The sequence below is a fragment of the Narcine bancroftii genome, chromosome 9, assembly GCF_036971445.1.
Source record: "Narcine bancroftii isolate sNarBan1 chromosome 9, sNarBan1.hap1, whole genome shotgun sequence".
NCBI lineage: Eukaryota > Metazoa > Chordata > Chondrichthyes > Torpediniformes > Narcinidae > Narcine > Narcine bancroftii.
In genome coordinates this window covers 94,764,709-94,786,164 of record NC_091477.1, presented here as the reverse complement: position 1 = coordinate 94,786,164, position 21,456 = coordinate 94,764,709, and the positions used below count along the sequence as shown (strand labels likewise).

Genomic DNA, 21,456 nt, shown 5'->3' with positions numbered 1-21,456 from the left:
ATAGAATCTGTTCTTGTGGCAGATTCATTGTTAACTTTTCCTAAGATATCAAATATATTATCTTTATCATCTAATGTGATTGATATCAAATAATGAATCAACATATGTAATTTCTTTTTTATATATGTATTTTCCCCATGTCTAGTATTGAAAACTATTCAAAACTATTATTTTTTTCCTAAATGTAAATATAAAATATTTTGCTAAACCTGATAACACTTCAATAATTCTTTTGTATTCCTTTGCTGTTTTATATCTTTACTAATTCCCTGGATTTATAATTTTTTCCCTTTAACTGTTACTCCTCATCTTTATTTGTCTGATCTTGGTTTATTAAAGATGTGATTCCGGCACATCTGGAATGAGATGAATTCATTGGTCAGAGCAGCATGGTTTTATGAAGGGAAAATTGTGTCTGACTAATCTTATTGAATTTTTTGAGGATGTAACTAGTAGAGTGGATAGGGGAGAACCAGTAGATGTGGTTTACCTGGATCTTCAGAAGGCTTTTGAAAAGGTCCCATACAGGAGATTACTATACAAACTTAAGGCACACGGTATGGGGGATATGGTATTGAGGTGGATAGAGAATTGGTTGACAGATAGGAAGCAAAGAGTAGGAATGAACAGGTACTTTTCGGAATGGCAGTCAGTTACTAGTGGGGTTCCACAAGGCTCAGTGCTCGGACCCCAGTTATTTACGATATATATTAATGATTTAGATGAGGAAATAGAAAACAGCATGTCCAAGTTTGCAGACGACACGAAGCTGGGTGGGATTGTAAGCTGTGTAGAGGCTGTTAAGAGTGTGCAAGGTGACTTGGACAGGTTGGGTGAGTGGGCAAATGCATGGCAGATGCAAAATAATGTGGATAAGTGTGTGGTTATCCACTTTGGAGGAAAGAATGGGAGGGCTGAGTACTATCTTAATGGTATCCAATTAGGAAAAGGGGAGATGCAAAGAGACCTGGGTGTCGCTGTGCATCAGTCATTAAAAGTGGGCAGGCAGGTGCAGCAAGCAGTAAAAAAAGGCGAATGGTATGTTGGCATTCATATCAAGAGGATTCGAGTACAGGAGCAGAGAGGTATTGATGCAGTTGTATAGGGCCTTGGTGAGACCTCACCTGGAGTATTGTGTTCAGTTTTGGTCTCCTTATCTGAGGAAGGACATCTTTGCCATGGAGAGAGTGCAGAAAAGGTTGACCAGATTGATTCCAGGGATGGCGGGACTTGCATATGAAGAAAGGCTAGAACAACTGGGCTTGTACTCACTGGAGTTTAGACGATTAAGAGATTTAATAGAAACATTCAAAATTCTTAAGGGATTTGACAGGCTAGATGCAGGAAGATTGTTCCCCATGTTGAGCAAGTCTAGAACCAGGGGTCACAGTTTAAGGATAAAGGGGAAGTCCTTTAGGACTGAGATGAGGAAGAATGTTTTCACTCAGAGGGTGGTGAATTTATGGAATTCTCTGCCACAGGAAGTGATTGAGGCCAGTTCCATAGCTATATTTAAGAGAGAGTTAGATTTAGTACTTGTGACTAGGGGGATGAGGGGGTATGGAGAGAGAGCTGGAACAGGGTACTGAGTGGATGATCAGCCATGATCAAAATGAATGGCGGTATAGGCTTGAAGAGCCAAATGTCCTACTCCTACACCTTTTTTCTATGTTTCTGTTTATAAAGTAGAGCTTTGAAAGCCTGAGGGATAGAGAGTGATTCAGTCTGCTAGTGATTCAGATTGTTTCTTTGATCATGACTAGATGGATCAAAGACTAATCTACTACTCACAGTTCTTTCTTTAATTGTTGCTTTTCATTCACTGCAGACTGCAGCTCTGCTGAAATACTTGCTTTAGCTGCATCCAGTAATAGTTCCTGTTCATGCAAGTTTTCTTTCACATCTTCTTGTTCGCACTTTTATTGAAAGGAACAAAAAAATCCATTAACATCAATGTCAAATAATTATTGCTTAATGTTATTTTTAAAGACCATAATTTAACATGCAGAGAAAATATTATTTTGTCACATATTGCACACTGAGTTTTTGTTTTAGAAAACAATACAAAAGAGTGCTGGAGAAACTTAGTAGGTTATGCAGCATCCATAGGAAGTAAAGGGTAGCCAACGTTTTGGACCTGAGCCCTTCGTCAAGTTATGAGTAATATCAAATAGCTTATTGCAAGTTGAAACACATATCATACTGGAACTATTTTAGTCCTTTACAATTACTCTCCAGCTTTCGATGAGTCACACACAATAGTTTTCCATACATCTCTTCACCGCTGATCTGATTGGCAAGACATGTCCAGTTCATTCTGCTCTTTCCTATCAGATTGTAGCCAGAGCATTTCTATAACTGAGCCTATGGCTTCTGCGACTTTGCTTCATCACTTCCAAAATCCTGTGAAGGATCTTTAAAATGTTGACCCTTTGCAACATCATCCTTACTTCCCACATATATTGATAACTGATTCTACTTTTCTTGACTTGTGTACTCATAATAAGAAAGCCAGCCTGAAACAATATCTTTGTATCCTGCAATTCAACTGTATAATCTCACTATCAAGTTAAATCTTTCCTTCTTCATTGTAAAATGAACCAAACTGATTCCAGACCCAACTTCATACCTTTACTAAGACTGTCTACTTCCACCAGAATAAGTTTCACGAGCCTCCATTCACAACAATGTCATCCACAGCATGATTCTTCTAATGTACCCTTATTCCCCAGTTCATCCAAATCAGTGCTACCCATGTTCTCCTTCATGCTGTCCCATTCAGCCATCTTTCCATCTTATTGTTTAAATCCTTCCCTGGCCATAAAGCTCACTATTTTTGGAACTGTTCAACAACTTCATTATAGGAAGGATGTGGAAGCTATGGAGGGGGTGCAGAGGAGATTTACCAGGATGTTGCCTATGAGGCAAGATTAACAAAGCTGGGACTTTTCTCTTTGAAGTGTAGAAGATGAGAGAAGATTTAATAGAGTTCAACAAGATTATGAAAAACATAGAAAGTGTGGATAGCCAACACCGGTTTCCCAAGGCAGGATCAGCAAACACCAGAGGACATATATACACAGTTCAGGGAGGGAAGTTTATGGGAGACATCAAGGGTAAATTACTGACACAGAGAGTAATGCCTTGTCGGGTTTGGTGGTCATTTAAGAGACATTGGGGCCATTTAAGAGACTCTTAGATACATGGATGAAAGAAAAAAAGGTTGTGGGGTAGGGAGGGTTTAGTAGTTGCTTTTAGGAAGCAATATATAATTCGGAACAACATCAAGGGCCGAGGGCCTGTACTGTGCTGTATTGTTCTATGTTCACTTCTTTTAGACAACTCCCAAAATTGTTTTTTTTGGCAAATCTGGTAACACTGCTTTCAGCACTTATACCCCAGCTTTGGAACATCCTCCTGTGAAATGTCTTCAGACATATTAGGTATGTCAATGTTAAATCTCATTTAATATGCCTAAAATTGCTGTTTAAAAAGTCTTAATGAGATGCTTTACCAAACACCTTATGAAAATTTGTTTACACTTCATTTAGCATATATGCCATTGTATAGGACAACTTGGTATCGAACGACACTGGAATTTCCACCTAAAATGTTTTTGAGCTATAACTTTTGTATAAGATAACCCCAAATCTGGCACTTACTGCTGACCAGTGGATGCTGTTAAAAGCAAATCACAATATTTTAATAACAAATCATCATTTAAAGGTTTAAATTTTATTTGGATATTTTAAAATACAGTACAATTCCGATTATCTGAAATTGAATTCTCCAAAAATCCTCATTTATCCAAAATCTTTTCAGGAGCTGAATTGCAGGTTGAAAAAAATTCACCCGACATGAAATAAGAACGACGATGGACCTCGTTTCAAGTAACTCCCTCCCCTGCTATCCTCTTCTCTCCCTCACTCCTTGGCACACCGGATGCCAACGCTGACTCCGAATCCTCCCCTCAGCCTACTTCCCTGGTGTGCACGTGCACATACCGAGGGGAGGATTCGGAGTCAGGACTCTGGTGACTGGGGAGTCAGGAGCCCGCCGACTCACCAGTGAGTGTTCCACTGGCCCGGGAAGCATACACCTTACGTTAGTGTTGGGGATTGGCAGCGGTGGTTGAGAAGTCTCATTGATCAGCAGCCACATTGGGTTCGTTTCGATGATCGGCAGCGACCAGCATTTTTTTTGGTGAGAATTAAACATTATTTTAATGTTTAAAAGGCCTTCCCTTGTTGTTTGTTGTTTAAACATTGATACAAATGATTTGCTGTTGCCACTGGATTGTTTTAAAAAAAGACCAGTCATCCAAAAAAACATTTATCTGACATAGGCCTGATCCTGACCATTTTGGATTATCGGAGTTGTACTGTAAACCTCTGTCAGCTCCTGTAACAAAATGCTTAAAGCCTGTACAGAGCCAACAGCAGTCAGACTGGGCGGATGGACCCCATGGAGGAGTGCTGAGACTTCGCAAATAACTATGGGGCATGCATAAGATTGTATTGGAGCCAGCAGGAAGATGGCAGTGGTGTGGGAATTTCATCATCAAGAACTTTAGCCCTTTGTACAGGTAAACCCTGATGTTAAGGTGATATTTTTAAGTTTGGGATTGTCCAATACAACGGCATATACATTAGTAAAATTACATTTATCAAGACAGCTATTCATCCCTTAATGAATTTCTATTTTACTGCATTTTTTAAATTTTCAGACAAAAATATGAACTTAAAGTAATAATGATATGACAGTAAGATGAGAATTTTATCAACCTGATTCTACAATATCTATCCTTCAATGATTCTGTTATAGGTTTAGCATAATGCACAGATAAAGACTGCAGTGTGCCACTCAGTTCTGTACATTGAGCTGATCATTCAAAGCTTACAATAATTAACACAAAATCTTATTGCACACTTTAGTGGGACTAACTGCAGAGCTCAAGAAACACAGCTTACCAGAGAAGAGTCAATGACCAACTGTTCTTTATTTTAAACAATAGCATGCCTCATAAAGACGAGTGATGTCAACGCACTTCTTAAAGGGGAATGAAGTCAGCACGCTGCAGAATCATTGTCTCTCTGGCAACAGGCCAGCAGGGAAGCAACACACTGCGTCAACCCAAATGGGTCTGCAAACGTGGGCTTCCACTGGGCAAAGAAGGGGAGCCCACACAATTCTGTGCCGGCCGCTCGATGCAGCGATTCTGCCGGTCCAGCTGTGCGGCCACTTGGTCCACCACATGACCCCCCCCCTTCCCCAAGAATTGTTGCATGGCTGCAATGTCACAACTTTAGGTATTTTAGGAGGGCATCCCCAGCACTTGGGAGGTGGGACATGCACAGGTTCAGCAATGTCCATGTGTGCAGGCTTCAATCTTTCTTGTGCAAAAAGTTCTGGTTGACCACCAATGTCCAATAGCACCGTAGATCCATTGTGCTGCAGCACTTTATAAGGTCCCTCGTAAGGTTGCTGCAGGAGTGTAGTGAAGGAAGGTCATTAAATAAAAACGTAAGGTGTAGAGTCGAGAGCATCAGGAACATGTGTAAGCTGTGATCCATGACGAGTTGCTGGAACCGGAGCCAGGTAACCCATCTTGTTTCTTAGTTCTTGTAATTCCTCTGTAACAGAGGATCCATCTTTGGCTGGAGAAGGTAAGGCCCCTCTTTCTGTGGTAGAAACACCACTCACTGTTCTCCAATGGCTTTTTCCTCCTCAATAGCTAGTGGACTGTCATAGAACTGGCAGCTTCATTGACTTAATTGTCCAAGGTGACCTGTTGAAACTTTGCCACGGGAGACTGCGGAACCCTGTGAAGTCTGCTGCCTCCCTCGCCACTTCCCTGGGCTTGGAGAAGTCAGCAGAAGAGAGCAGCTGGGCAATGTCACGAGGGAGCCATTCCAAGAAGGCTGCCTTGAACATTAAGCAGTTGAAATGGCTGTCTGCTAACACAAGCATTTCATTCATCAGTTCTGACAGCCTTCTTCCCCCCAAATTATTGAGGTGGTGTAAGCGTGTGCCTCTTTTCAGGTCAGTCATGCCACAAGTCATGAGGAGGTGTGCCTTAAAAGCACTGTAATGATCCTCTTCAGGCAGGTTGTTGATGAAATCATCCACCTTGGCAGCAGAATCTTCATCCAATGAGGAGACTACATACCAGAATTTGGTGGCTTCATTTATTAAGTTCCTAATGTGGAATTGAGCCTCAGCCTGCTGGAACCATGGACATGGTCTGAGGCCAGAAGGTGGGCAGTTTCATAGCCACCGCGTGCAGCACAGTAGTGGCATCCATTCTGCAGGCTTTCTCACTAGGTTTCGCAGTTGGGGCTCAAAAGGCATTGAGCACCCATCAGGGTCACCAATTTAGTGGGACTAACTGCAGAGCTCAAGAAACACACCTACCAGAGAAGAGTCAACTACCAACTGTTTTTTTTATTTTAAACAATCACTCGCCTCAAACAGGAGTGATGTCAGCACGCATCATAAAGAGGAGTGAAGTTAGGGGAATGATGTCAGCGCGCCTCACAAAGGGGAGTGAAGTTAGTGCGCTGCAGAGCCAGCAGGGAAGCAATCAATGCGCTCTGTCAACCCACACCGGTCTGCAAAAAAAGGGCCTCTCCTGGGCAAAGACGGGGAGCCCACACCATTCTATGCTGGCTGCTTAGTGTGGCGATTCTGCTTGTCCAGCTATGCGGCCGCTCGGTCCACCACACACACCAAATTATGTGATATGATCAAGATGAAAGTTGTTGACCTTGATACATTTAAAAGATCCAAGTAGAAAATAGAGATGTTGAAAAGAAAAATAAGAGTTTACTTTACAAAAGACACCCTAACCTGCAATTTTTCTACCATATCCTTCAGTAATGTAATCTCACTTTGAAGGTTCGCATTTTCTTCCTGTTGGTTCTTCAACATCAGTTGGGTTTTCTGAAGAGAAATCAGAACAGCTTTGACCAAAACAAAAATCACACAAAAAATGCACAATTCTTTGTCTTTTAAAAACTTACCTTGCCTTCATCTGCCAACTCAGAAATAATGGATTCTTTAACATCTAGAAATTGTAAGAGAAAGAGTTAGCAAATGGATCCAAAGTGTACAAAAATATAAAAGACTGACATTTAGACTGAGCGTTTTAAGTACCACACAATAATCAATGGACTTTTACTAAGTTTCAGTTGTATTTTAATCCGCAGCTTTTGAGATACAATCTAGAGAGGTTTGTTTACAATATACACTGCTGTACTTTTTTTTTTTAAAAAGCATCTTAACCAAAGCCAATTTTTAGCTCTGTTTCAGCATGTGTATCCATCCAAACCTCAGCTCTTGATAGCGATTTAGACCTTGACTGGAAATTTATAATTGGCATCTTCACCATTGTATTCTTCACCATGAATGGAACCATTTTTATTTTTGGTATCCATAACATAAATAAATGGAATTAAAGTGTAGTACATACTTTTTCAGAATATATTTCATGGGTCATCTCATGAAGCCTTTTTCAAAATATCTAAATGTGCAAGATAAAAGTTTACTGCAAATGTAAAAAGTTATTTTGGATTAATAGGTTAGATTTAATAGATATCATCTGGATTCCCATTAGTAAGGCAGATTAAAAGAAGAAAGTGAAGTAGTCAAATTTAGATAAGCTATAATAGTAAAATCCCCGTTAACCGAAATCCCCATTATCCGGATTACAAGCAACTGTCAACCCCAAGCAACCAGCAAAAACAAAATATCGAGAAATACAAATTAAAATAAAGAATAAAATAAAAATTTAAATAAAAGTTTAAAATTGTGGAAGTAAATGTTCTCACAAGTAATACACAAATCCTTTGTGATGATGGAAGCAAACATTCAGCCAGTGGAGCTGGGTTGTGCCCGGCTCACAGCAGCTGTTTGAATAAAGTTGTGTTTGAATAAAATGGCAGCACCCAGGATGAAGAGCCAGCTGATGCCGTTCGCCAATGGGGTGACTCTCCCAATGTGTTTCCCAATCCATGCCTAGTAAGAGACTTTAGGAGTATATTATTACCGACAGTAAAATCCCCATTATTCGACACTCAGTCAACGGAAACCTCAACCAGTAAGAAAAAAGGAGGAAACAAATAAATAACTTAAAATAAATAATGTTTTAAATAAAAGTTTAAAATTATAAAATTAAAGATTCTCCAAAGCAACACACAGGGGTGGGGCTACTTAGAATGGAGGAACAGTTAGGGCAACACTGTTACAGTGCCAGCGACCAGGATTTGAATTTAAATTTTTTAAGTTGCAGGAATTAGCTGATTAAAGTGAACTTGACATAATTAAAGACTACGACAGTGATTTTTTTTTCCAAATTACTTTACATTTTGTACTGTCTTTTGTCTTTTAAATGGTGTATTCTTAGTGCAGGTGTGTTAAGCATTGGAAGTGTGAGCCTCAGTCAACTGAAAAATTTATATATCCATGATCTCCGTATAATACACATTTTTTATACAGCTGGAAAATATTTTCTTGCTCAAGTTGCATGAGCTGTAATAGAATGCTTCAAACAACATTTCATATGCATATTCAATATGTCCTTTAGCTACAACCAAAATACACTTTCAGTGTGTTTTGTTGATTTAAAGTAAATATGAAGATCAGAATCAGAATTTATTGTTATGAACAAATCACGAAAATATGTTGGTTTGTGGCAGCATCACAATGCAAATATTCATACAAACCACCCTACAAAACTAAAAATAGAGCATGAAAAGTCAAAGTAAGGCAGTGTCTTTGGTTCATTGATCATTCAGGAATCTGATGGCAGTGGGGAAGAAGTTGTTTTTGTGCCACTGAGCGCTCATTTTTAGGCTCCTGTACATTTTTCCCGATGGTGGCAGAGTGAAGAGGGCATGGCCTGGGTGGTGGGAGTCTTTGAGGATAGAGGCTACTTTTTTAAGACAGCATTTCATGTATATATCATTGATGGAGTGATGTCTGGTGCCTGTGATGTCGCAGGCAGAATTAACCCTCTGGAGTTTATACTTGTCCTGAGCGTTGGCACCTTCGTACCAGACAGTGATGCAGCCAACCAGGATGCTCTCCACAGTACACCTGTAGAAGTTTTCGAGAGTCTTCTGTGACATTCTGAATCTCCTCAAACACCTCACAAAGTACAGCCATTGGAGAGCCTTCTTAGTGATTTTATCGAGATGGAGGCTCCAGGACAGATGTTGACACCCATGAATTTGAAGTTCCTGACCCTCTCTACTACTCAGCTCTCGATGAGGACTAGATCATGTTCTCCTGACTTCTTCCTGAAGTTCACAATCATCTCCTTGGTCTTGCTAACGTTGACTGCAAGGTGTACACTTCCTCATCGCCGTTTGTGATTCAACTGACAATTGTAGTGTCATTGGCAAATTTGTAGATAGCATTGGAATTGTGCCTGGCCACACAGTCATGGGTGCATAGTGAGTAAAGCATGCATCCTCAAGATGCCCCAGTGTTGATGGTCAGTAAGGAGGAGACATTTTTACAAATTTGTACTGGCAGTGGTCTTCCGATGAGGAAGTCAAGGATCCAATTGCAGAGGCCAAGGGTTTGGAGCTTCCTGACCAGTACTAAGGGAATAATGATATTGAAGATAATCTTTGAAAACATAAATACTTACAAATAGCAATCAAGATAGAAGCATTATTCATCTTGCATGAGACAGTGGTTTGTATAATTCTTTGATATCTTCTGTTGTACAATATCCATGAGAGTCCGATTCTGCTGTTGCAATATCTGTGCCAGTTTTCAGGAATTAAATATTCCATCTACATTTTATTTTGGGTCACTCAAGTTTACATTCACAGTTGGTTTAACAGGTGCTGTATCTTCAGAATGACCATTCAACTTTGCTGCATGATCAATAATCTAAATAAAGCCCAGGTTTACCAAAAGTGCATTTGTCTTCATTATTTCTCGTTAAATATTTAGCATTTATATTTTGTTTCAGGTCTAAAACATTTGAATGATTATGATTTGGATTTTTCACAGAACACTGTTCCTTTATGTGGCAGTGCATTAGTCCAACCACACTTTCATTATTAAGAAACAGATAGGAATAGCCACTTCCAAGCAAACCCAAGATTCAGAAACTGGATTTCTCATCTCTACCTAATAGAAATGTCCGGAATGTGGCTGAAACTCCTGGTGGGATTGATCACAATATTTTAAAAACCATCTTTTCACATTTTCAAAGTATTCTAAAATATGCTGCAACCAATGTTATTATTTTAAAATTCCAGTCAATGTTACATAGTGTTAGGTCTGCTTTGTTCATGAATGAGTGAGACAAACACCAGACTGAGTCGAAATCAGGGTTCTTTGTTCTTTATTACCGGATTGTAACACTTGCAACTAACCATGTTAGTCGGAGAATGCATTCTGCCATTATCAGCAAAATGGTGATTTTTTATACCCTTGGATACGTGCTTAGAACATCATCATATCATTACTTGTCCAATGACTAAAACTGTTGCTATCCTTTCCCTGCTAGCTTCCTGCCTCTCAATCCATCAATGTCTCTCTTATCTTGTAAGTACAAGGATGCATTCACATCTTGTTACAGCCCTGTACAGGGTAACTCCTTACACATTCCCATCTCATGATGTTTTACCTTACAATAGGCAGACATAGCAGTCATTTACAATAGAAACTATGACTAAATCTATAATATTAGTTCTCAATACCTGATTCTATTTGTAGCTGATTTTGCATTTTCTCCAAATCACTTATTTTCTGTTGTTCTTGCGATATCTCCTGGGTCAAATGCTCATCTTTTCTGAGTGCAAGGCTATCCTGTTGTAGCTCCTTGACCTAAGTGATGAAATCAGCAACCAAACATTTAGAGCATATTAAAAACAATGAAGAAAAACTTATAATTGGTTGGCTGTAATCTGGCACGAACATATAGAGAACCTATTTAATATGTTTACTTAAAGATGTAGATTAAAAATCAAACAGGTGCTGCAATAGGCAATTGATCCTCTTATTTAGATTACTGACCCTGCAGCAAAGTTGAATGGTCATTCTGAAGATACAGCACCTGTTAAACTAACTGTGAATGTAAACTTGAGTGACCCAAAATAAAATGTAGATGCAACATTTATTTCCTGAAAACTGCGCACAGATATTGCAATAGCAGCATCGGACTCTCATGGATATTGTACAACAGAATATATCAAGGAATTATACAACAGAGGAGAGACTGGATTTACAGTTTAACACCTCTGGGCAGGAGATCTTATTTGAGGAAGTGCAAGATAAGACAGATGCCAGTACCTACAGGGGTCATAAGGTTAAAAAAAATATGATGATTGCAAGCAATTGAAAAACACAGTCAATATTGAAACTCAAGGCCTAACTAACTGGATGCAGTGCAATAACAGGCTCAATGGCTTCATGAGCATTTTCAGTATCACTGAATGCATACTAGTACTGAATTCCGCCAACTGCACAACTACATAATGTACCTCATCAATCATCCACCAACATTGCACTGGTCAGCATCATTCATATGCCCCATTGTAATTGACAGACAATGCGCAAAAGGAGCCAGTGAGGAGAAATGGTAAGCAAAGGCAGATGTGTTAGACAAAAGCAGACAAGGAACCAAAAAAAATCTGCCCTTTCTTTCCAGTGATCACCAACCTGCCTGACTCCTAACTCCACACCTCTACCTGGTCTCTTCAGCCCATCATCCCTCTTCAATCCTCCTATCATCGCCTCCCAACCACTCAACCCTCCTCCTTTATACCAGCTATTATCCCTCTCCACTCCCTGATGCAGGGACTCAACCAGAAACACTGGCAATTCCTTTCCACCCACAGATACTGCTTGACCACTGAATTTCTCCAGCAGTTTATTTTTGCTCCAAATTCCAGAATCTTATGCCTCCAAAAATAGCTTGCTAGGGCACTCAAAGGTATTTCAGAGTATAGAATTATATATTGCATGTGACATATTGGTCAGATTGGGTAGAATGGCAGTTTTTGCACCTTTAGATCCAGATGGGTTTTTCAACAATTGGGAGCTTTCATGGTTGCAATTACTGAGGTTATTTGTGGTTTTTCCAATTTCCTGATGATTAAATTTAAATTCCACAGCCATTTGAACTAATTCTCTGGATAGTCCAAGAAGCTGTATTATTATATCAGTGGTTAAACTGCTGGGTCACCACTAAAATTGATGCCAGGATATTATAAATACTATACACATATGGTAAGAAAAGAGGAGTGTAATATATTTCCATTACATGACAGATGGCAACTGCAAAATAATGTGTATGCAGTCAACTGCACCTTGCAACATGGAGAAGTATGCAAGTCATGAAACTGCGTACTCATTCATCCAGATTTCTCTCACAAAAATGGAAACAGAACAAGTTCTCCTAAAATAGAATTCCCTGGCTTTCCTTATGCAAGAGTGAATTGGAAGAAATTAGATCTGAAAAAAATCTCTAGTTCCAGTGTAGAAGGAGCCAGAGACATAAAAATAAATTGCCATCATTAACATAACAGCATCGCAATCTAGTTTTTGCCTTGTGGTGGAAGCAGATGGTAAACTTCATTGTGAATGTTCTTAATGAAGCACAAATGCTGAGTGGGCATTATGACAATATGGCGCTTTGGATTTGGAAAAAGCGAGGGATTAGGAGAGTGTGAGTGATCAACTAAATACCAGAATATACTTCTGAATGAGAAAGCAGCTTTTTTTTCTTGGGATTTAACATAAAACTTTGAATAAATCCTTCTTATTTAGGTCCCAAAGCTGAAATAACACAATAATTAATGAAAAATAAATGCAAAACCAAAAATTGAACAAAGCAAAAGTCCATTTTTAATCAACCTTTTTTTTTAAACTAGTAGCAAATTTTGCACCTGTTTTCTTTCAACCTCCACTACTTTATCCAATTCCTGCACTCGTTGTAAAAGATGAACATGGGATTCTTCCAAAGCTTTTCGGAGATCTACTTCCTGGGCCAACTCGTTCATCATCTCCAAAGCAGAACAAACATTAACATGATCAACTGACGCAATTTAAATTCCTAATATGTACTTGTCAATTTCTCAAGAGATCAGCTACAACATCATCCATTGGTAGAAAGATTATTTTATACTATAATAGATAAAATCATGGAATAATTTATCTTTTAATATGTACTTTATTATAAATAATGACATAAACTATCATTCAAAAATATGAGCAAGGATAATGCATCTAAGATATATCTTTTGCTCTAAAGCAATCTCGCATTATCATCAACAATTGCTCAAAAACTAAACTCTGAGTTCCACAGAAGTAACTTCGATGGTGCTCCTCTTATTAGTCCTTCATCAAGCCTGGTAAAACATCATGGACAGCACATTGGCAAAGTCGAGCCACTGCCTGGATGCTGTTTGTTTGGAACTTGCATGTCCTCTCTGTGATTGTCTGGTTTTGCTTGTGTTCACAAATTTATTTTCATATCTCAAAGGTAAGCAGATTGTGAGGATAAGGAGAATGATAGAGCCTGGGAAAGTTAATTAAATTGCAGGGGGAGTAAAAGTAGGATTGGTGTCAATGAGTTGGTGTGGACTCGGTGGGCCAAAGAGTCTGTTTCAATTATGTACCTATGACCTCTGAGACTCCAACAGAGAAGCAAAGGTTGGCATTAAGCAATACTAAACATTAAATAAGGTTTGCAAGTAAGTTCATAGGTGGATACTGAATACTTCTGTCTACAATATAGCCTTTGGATTCTGTTTGCATTATTCAAATTAAAATACAGCAGAGCACAAATATTTTAAACTCAGCTAAGCAAAATGCTCTTCCTGGCCCCACAAAGATACTGTGACAATGGCCAATCCAATCCAATGCTGTTCCCACCCTCCTTCACTAAAAAATGCCAACTTGGCTTGTTCATGAAACCACTAGCTTAATTGCAGAGTATTGTTTGCACTGAGCATTCATTTTAATGAGCATCAGACTTGAAATAGTTTTGACAAGCAGCTGAAACCAGTGAGCATCACAGCCACATCATCAGCTTTGCATCACTTTTAGATAAAAGTTCAAAATTGACCCTTATTTTTCTTGTTGAAGGTCATCATTTTACATTCAGTTGTAACACAAGATTGAAGCTTATTTCTGTATAGATCTAATCAACTTTACTTACAATTAAGTAACAAGAACAAAATACTCTGAGGAAAACAGAAAATAAAACTGGAAAGAACCAGAGAAACAGTGTTTACGTTCAGAATGAAAGTTTCTTGGACCTAATTTCCAGCATTTTCTGTTCTTGTTTTAGATTTTCAACACCAGTGTTTTTTGTTCCAATTATGAATTTACTTATATTGCAAATTTTACTATGCATCATAACATGTGGAACAAACAATAAATTCCACTCAGATAAATTATTTGCCAAAACCTCTTGTAGTTTTTGGCCCATTTTGGTGTTCGTTGCCTTCAGTTCTTCTGCTGTCATTGCAATTTTTATCTGAAATAAATAAAACAGACCATGAACAAATACAAAATCAGCATACTCTCTGCAGATTCATCATTCTTCCAATCTCTAAGAAGTCATAAAGTGATCAGATCATTGTATATGTTAACTCAACCAATTGGGGGATGAGCCCTGATTAAGCTTTGAACTATACAGAGGATTTTTAACCACAGACAAAGCATTTGATAAAAGATCACAAAACAGTTATAGTTGCTCCAGTCAGGTTTGCAGTAAAATGTGGCCCCTATAGTGGGGACTCAATGATGGTAAAGGTGTTGAATGTCAAGGTTGGTGATTAAACTCATTTCTGCAGAAGCTAGGAATTGCCTGGCAGTTGTGAATATTACTACAACCAATAACCCATGTCTGAATATTATACATGTATCCAAGGACTTCTTAATTTTCCAACTGTAAAGAGTATCAGTGTGCAAGGATATCAAGTGTAGCATATTCATATTTGCTGATGACACCAAATTGAATTGAAGAGCAAACTGTGCAGAGGACAGAGAGTTAGCAGCTAAATTTAGATAGGTCAGATGAGTGGGTAAGGCTCTGGCAGATGAAGTACAATGTTGGTAAATGTGAGGCTGTTCAGTTTTGGAAGGAAAAATAATAAAGCATTGTAGCAGCAGCTACACTACTACTGAAATAACACACAACCAAACGGGTTGAGCTCAGTGAGCAGAACTGATTTATTGCAGGCTGCTGGGCTCCCAGCCCAGACCTGGCTGAGAACCGCTCTGGGGGGCGCTGATGTCATCCGGACGTCATTTGGTCCCCCAGCATGGGCTTCTGAGCCCTGTGCTGAGAAGAAGGGGAAACCCCCAACGGCACCATTTTGGCTGGCTGCCCCATTGCATGGATTACAAGCGGGGCCGGTTTGCCTGCCAGGTGGTGTGCCGCCACACAGCCCCCCCAGAACCAGCGCCAATGTCCTTTTTAGCTGGGTGGCCTCGCTTCTTGGGCTGGGCCACAATCACTGGTTCGGTGGGGTCGAGGTGAGCTGGCCTGTCCACAGTAAACAGTTTCCACCTGCCGCCGATGTCCCACCAAATAAAAACATACGCTGCGAAAAGCAGCTCGCTGGGGACGTGAGATGACCGTGTTCCATGTCTGGGTGGCGGTGGGGGTGCGAAGGAGTCCAAGCGGACCCGGAGGTGGGGAAGCAGCTCATGCAGCGACCACTGGGGGTTGTGAGGCGCATTGATGAACTCACCAGGAAGTGCCAGCGGTGCCCCGTAGACCAGATCAGCTGATGACGCCTGCATATTCTCCTTGGGCGTGGAGCGGATGCCCAGGAGCACCCAAGGCAGTTCATCCAGTCGGGACCAGTGAGGCGGGCCATAAGTGCCAACTTAAGATGGCGGTGCAGACGCTTGACCAGCCTGTTGGTGAGCTGTGCCCAGAGCACAGAGGTGAACTGGGCACCCCAATCGCAAGTGAGGTGATACAGAACGCCGAATCGGGCGACCCAACTAGGCAACAGCGCTCAGGAGCAGGAGTCAGTGGAGGAATTCGGCATCAGGATCACCTCGTGCCAACGAGTGGTGCGGTCCACCACCGTGAACAGGTAACGGTTGCCCTGGGAAACAGGTAAGGGCCTGACTATGTCCATGTGAATGTGGCTGAACCGTTCCTGGACATGCTCGAACTCTTGTACGGGCGCCCTGCTGTGCCTGTGTACCTTGGACATCTGGCAATGGGTGCATGTTCTGGCCCAGCCCGCGATCTGCTTCCGCAGCCCGTGCTAGACGAACTGCTCTGCCACCATCCGGACCATGGAACTGATGGACGGGTGCGAAAGGTCGTGGAAGACTTGCCTGCGCCACTGCTGGGGAACCACTGGCCATGGGAGACATGGAGACATCGTACAGGACGGTGCTTCCGCTGCTTGGAGTCAGGAGATCTCGGAACCACAGGCCCATGATGGCAGTCCTGAAGGCTCGTGTCTTCTCAGACTTCTGGTCCTGGGTGAGCTGGTTGAAGTCGAGGCCAGGCGTCAGCGCACAGATGGCCGATCACGAGAGTGCATCAGCGACCACGTTGTCCTTCTGCGCCTTGCGCCTCTGACACGAAGGAGAGGTGACGCTGCTGGCGGGCCGACCAGGGGTCCTTCGCCATCACGAGTGCCTGGGTGAGGGGTTTGTGGTCAGTGAAGAAGGTAAAGGTCCTTCCCTCCAAGAAATAGCGGAAATGCCTCACCACCAGGTACATTCCCAGTAACTCACGGTCAAAGTGCTATACTTGTGCTCTGGTGGGCGGAGAAGCCGGCTGAAGAATGCCAGCGGTTTCCATTGTCCAATCACCTGCTGCTCCAGGACATGGCCAAAGGCTGTGGGAGAGGCATCGATGGAGAGCACCATATACAGGTCGGTGTGCGGGTGGGCGAGCATGGTAGCCTTCGCGAGGGCGTCCTTGGTGGCCTTGAATGCACTGCAGGCCTCTGGGGTCCAGGTGAGCATTGTGTGCTTGGCTGCGATGAGGGCAAATAGCAGCTGCATGATGCGTGGAGCTCCCAGGATGAATTGGTTTTAAAAGTTGACCATACCCACGAACTCCTGCAGCCCTTTGAAATTTTCTGGACGTGGGAACTCCTTGATAGTGGCGACCTTCATAGCGGCGAGCATGGCTCCCTCGGCCGTGATGGTATGGCCCAGGAACTACATGGACTCTTTCCTAAACTGGCACTTGGCTGGGTTGATGGTGATGCCGAAGTCAGCCAGCCAGAAGGATGCGAAGGTGGGCCTTATGTTGCGCCCAATCCCTGCTGGCAATGAGGATGTCGTCTAAGTAAATAAAGATGAAACCCAGGTCTCTGCCCACCGAGTCCATGAAGCGCTGGAAGGTCTGAGCGGCATTCTTGAGCCCAAATGGCATGCGAAGGAATTCGAACAAGCCGAAGGGGGTGATGATGGCCATCTTGGGCATGTCCTCAGGGTGCACCAGGATTTGGTGATACCTGCACACCAGGTCAACCTTGGAGAAAACCCCTCACACCATGCATTTTGGCCGTAAAGTCCTGGATGTGAGGGATGGGGTAACGGTCAGGAACTGTCACCTCATTGAGCCGTTGAATGTGTCCGCAGGGGCACCAGCCGCCAGAGGCCTTCGGGACCAGGTGGAGCGGCGAGGCCCATGGGCTGTAGGACCGCCGAATGATCCCCAGCTCCAACAGATGCAAAAACTTCTCCTTCGCTACATGGAGTTGTCAGGCGGGAGCCTGCATGCCTTGGCGTGAACCGGTGGGCCCTGAGTGGGGATGTGGGAGCGGAGAACTGCGGCTTGAGGAGGGTCGGAAACTCGTCCAGGATTTGCTGGAACTCGTCTCTGGGCGTGCTGATCGTGGCCATCTGTGGCTGCTCTTTGTGTGAGGCATTGAGGCAAAAGGCCTGGAAAGTACAGGTGTCCACCAGGCGCCTACCCCGAATGTCCACCAGAAGCCCATGGGCGAGGAGGAAGTCGGCACACAGGATGACGGTCGGAAGGGACGAGACGGTGAACCTCCACGAGAACTTTCGTCGGCCGATCTGGAAGTGGACTGCCTTGTCTCCATACGTTGGGATCTGTGTTGCGTTGGCCACACGGAGGGGAGGTCATCGAGGTCTGTTCCTGGACTCGATGGCTGTGGGCAGGATGACACTAATCTGGGCCCCAGTGTTGACGAGGAACCACCGGCTGCTGACCGAGTCCCACAGGAAGAGAAGGCTGTGTCCTTGGCCAGCCGCTGCAGTCATTAACAGGAGCCGGCCTGCTCGTTTCCCTGGAACAAGCAGGGCTGACGACACTTCCGAGCCTTGGCTCCCCAGCACTGGTGATAGAAGGAGAGGCCTGGAGCGGATGCCGTGCCCCTGGTTATGCTCTTGGTGGCCCCTGCAGGGGCCACCGCAGTGTTAGGGGCAGGCTTGGCAAGGTCATGCCCGTGCCTCGTGACCTGCTGGACCGCCAAGCCCTCCAGGAATCGCTCGAGCCATAGCTCTTGGGCCTTCTGACCAACCTTCCTCGGGTCAGTAAAGCTCTCTTGGGCTAGTAACGGCTGGATGTCCTCGGGCAGATGGTTGAGAAAAATGTGCTCGAAGAGTGGGCAGTTGGTGTGATCACCCCTGAGCGCAAGCATATAGTCCATCAACTCCATCAGGGACCTGTCCCCCAAGGCATCAAGGTGCAGCATCCGAGTGGCACGCTGGTACCTGGATAGTCGGAGGGATCCAGTGAACACTCTCTTGATGGTCTCGTATTCGTCTTTGACAGGTGGTTGCTGAACGAGGTGCAGCACGCATTTTGCGATGGCCTGGTCCAGGGCAGCGACCACATGGTAGAATTTGGTCGTGTCAGATGAAATCTGACGGAGGTGAAACAGCCTCCACGTGGCAGAACCAGGTCTCCGGCTCCTGAACCCAGATGTCGGGCAGTTTGATGGCTTTAGCACTGATCCCAGGTTCGCTCATGATGGGTTCAAAGACGTTTGAACCAGTCAGGGTCATCAATTGTAGCGGCAGCTACACTACTACTGAAAGAACACACAACCAGTCGGGTCGAGCTCAGTGAGCAGAACTGATTTATTGCAGGCTGCTGGGCTGGACGTATACTCCCAGCCCGGACCTGGCTGAGAACTGCACTGGGGGGCGCTGACGTTACCCAAGCATCATGTGATTCCTCCGGTGTGAGCTCCTGAGCCCTGTGCTGAGAAGGGGAAACCCCTCCTCTCCTCCTGACGGCACCATTTTGGCCGGCTACACCGCCGCGTGGATTACAAGCGGGGCCGGTTCACCTGCCTAGTGATGTGCTACCACAGCATACTATTATTTAATTGGGGAAAAATTGCAGCATGCTATTATGCAGAGACCGGAGAGTGCCTACACATGAATCATAAAAAGTTAGCTTGGAGTGCAGCAACTAATCAAGAAGGCAAATGTTGGCCTTCACTGCAAGAGAAACTGAATTCAAGAGCAGGGAAGTTCTGCTGCTACAGTGGAGGATGATGGTGAGGCTGCTCAAGCCTTACCAGGAGTACTGTGTGGAATTCTGGTCTCTTTACTTGAGAAAATATATACTGGCTTTGGATGCAGTGAAGAATCAATTCTGGAAATGAGGGGGTTATAATGAAGAGAAGTTGAGTAACCTGGGACTATACTCATTGGTGTTTAAAAGGTTGAGAGGAGGGGTGAAATAAACATATAAAAATTATGGGTGAGATAGAAGCAGGAAGTTTGTATTCACTGACAGATGAGTTGAATATGGGGTACACAGCCTCAAAATTTGTGGAGGAGGAGAAAATACTTCTCTCAGAATTCTCTACCCAATTAAGCAATAGATGCAATCTCATGAATGTATTTTAGAGGTTTTTAAATAGTAGGGGGACTCAAGGTTATGTGGAACAGGCAGGTGAGTGGAGCAAGTCCACAGGCATATCAGCCATGATCTCATCGAAAGGCAGAACAGACTTGTCAAGCCAGGTGGCCTACTCCTGCTCTTATTTCTTGTATGTTCTTGTTAACAAACATCCAAAATATCCCCTGTTCTGACTATAATAGGAGGAAGATCATTGATAATATATCTAAGGTTATTGCAACAACATCCGGGTGATGAGATGATTGACCTCACACAAATGGAAACTGGTTGGAATGTTTGGGATCTCAGGAGGAAGCCAACATAGGTCATCTGCTTGCCACTTCCAGCTTCAGCAAAGCTTTTGGAATTCATCCTGGGGTCTACATTTGTTGAAGACGAAATATTTCTGTTGTCTCTCCATCCTGTTAGCTATTTAATGATCAACCACTCTTCAAAACCCACAGACCTGCAAGAGCTTTTGTAGGTACAGGTACACAATCCTTTATCCAGACACCTAAAATCCAGAAAACTCCAAAATCCAGCAAGTGGGCACCGGCGGTCGGGGGAGGCGGCCGAGGGACCAGCGGTCGGGGGACACTGCCAGACGGTCGGGGGAGATTGCCGGTATGTGAAAGGAAAAGACTTTTCCTTTAAAGGCAAATGTAAAATAGGCAATTCAAAAAAAAAAGTGTAATAGAAAATTGGAAAGAAAATGGCAAAGAAATTAAAAACAATTATTTGTTCCTCTGTCTACATGGAAGACACACAAAGCCCTTCAGACATATTAGAGAATTTATTGAGCACAAAGAACTGAAGGGACTACGTATTAGACAAAAATAGTACTAGAGAAGGTGGTGAACTTGAAGGCTGATAAATTCCAAGGATTTAATGATCAGTATCCCAGAGCTTTGTCTGAGGTGGTTTTAAGATAATCCTGTAATCATCTTCCTGGATTCCATAGATTATTGAATTGTTCCTGTGAATAGGAATGCATTAAATGTAACCCCGCTATTTAAGAAAGGAGGGAAAAAGAAAACAGGGAACTACCAATCTGCTATCTTAATGTCAGAGGTGGGGAAAATGCTAGAATGTGATACAATGTTGTACAGCTTGAAAAGAATAATGGAATTAAGCAACAGAGGTAATAGGATTTATGAAAAGTAAATCATGCTCGATTAATCTAATGGAGTTCTTTCAAGATGAGAGAATTTGATTTTTGTGCAGCTTTTGATAAGATCCCACACAGGACATTGGATAACATGCAACAGCACATAGTTGGATTAAGAATGGAATATTGTCAGAAAAGAAAGAGAAATAAATGGACCCCTCTTAAGATTAGCAGGCTATGACTTGTGGTGAAAATATGGCAAATAAATTATAATGTGGAAAAATAGATCAACATTTTGGCACAGTATAGAAAAGCAGAAAACTTGCTAACTGGTGAAGTGGGTTGTGTTGATGTTCAAATAGTGTCACAGAAGGCCTACATGCAGGTGCAATAAGCTATCAGAAGAGAAAATTGTACATTAGAATGTATTGAGACTTAATTACATTATTTAGGAAGTCTCACTGGAATTATATAGGGCCTTGGTGAGTATTGTTTATAAATTTGGCCT

The 21,456-nt window shown here is 42.6% G+C and overlaps 1 protein-coding gene across 14 annotated transcripts in view; it reads right to left on the bottom strand.

Moving 5' to 3' along the window:
- Positions 1 to 21,456, bottom strand: part of ccdc150 (coiled-coil domain containing 150) — an 88,093-nt gene that overhangs the window by 57,798 nt on the left and 8,839 nt on the right. For 13 of the 14 annotated variants that reach the window (XM_069896928.1, XM_069896930.1, XM_069896921.1 and 10 more), the window contains exons 4-9: positions 14,438 to 14,506; positions 12,912 to 13,028; positions 10,722 to 10,848; positions 7,023 to 7,066; positions 6,850 to 6,942; positions 1,792 to 1,916 (exon numbers count right to left, since the gene is read on the bottom strand). In XM_069896928.1, the coding sequence (XP_069753029.1) occupies positions 1,792 to 1,916; positions 6,850 to 6,942; positions 7,023 to 7,066; positions 10,722 to 10,848; positions 12,912 to 13,028; positions 14,438 to 14,506 (575 nt within the window). The remainder of the gene's footprint in view (positions 1 to 1,791; positions 1,917 to 6,849; positions 6,943 to 7,022; positions 7,067 to 10,721; positions 10,849 to 12,911; positions 13,029 to 14,437; positions 14,507 to 21,456) is intronic. The other variant, XM_069896925.1, reaches the window with a different exon arrangement.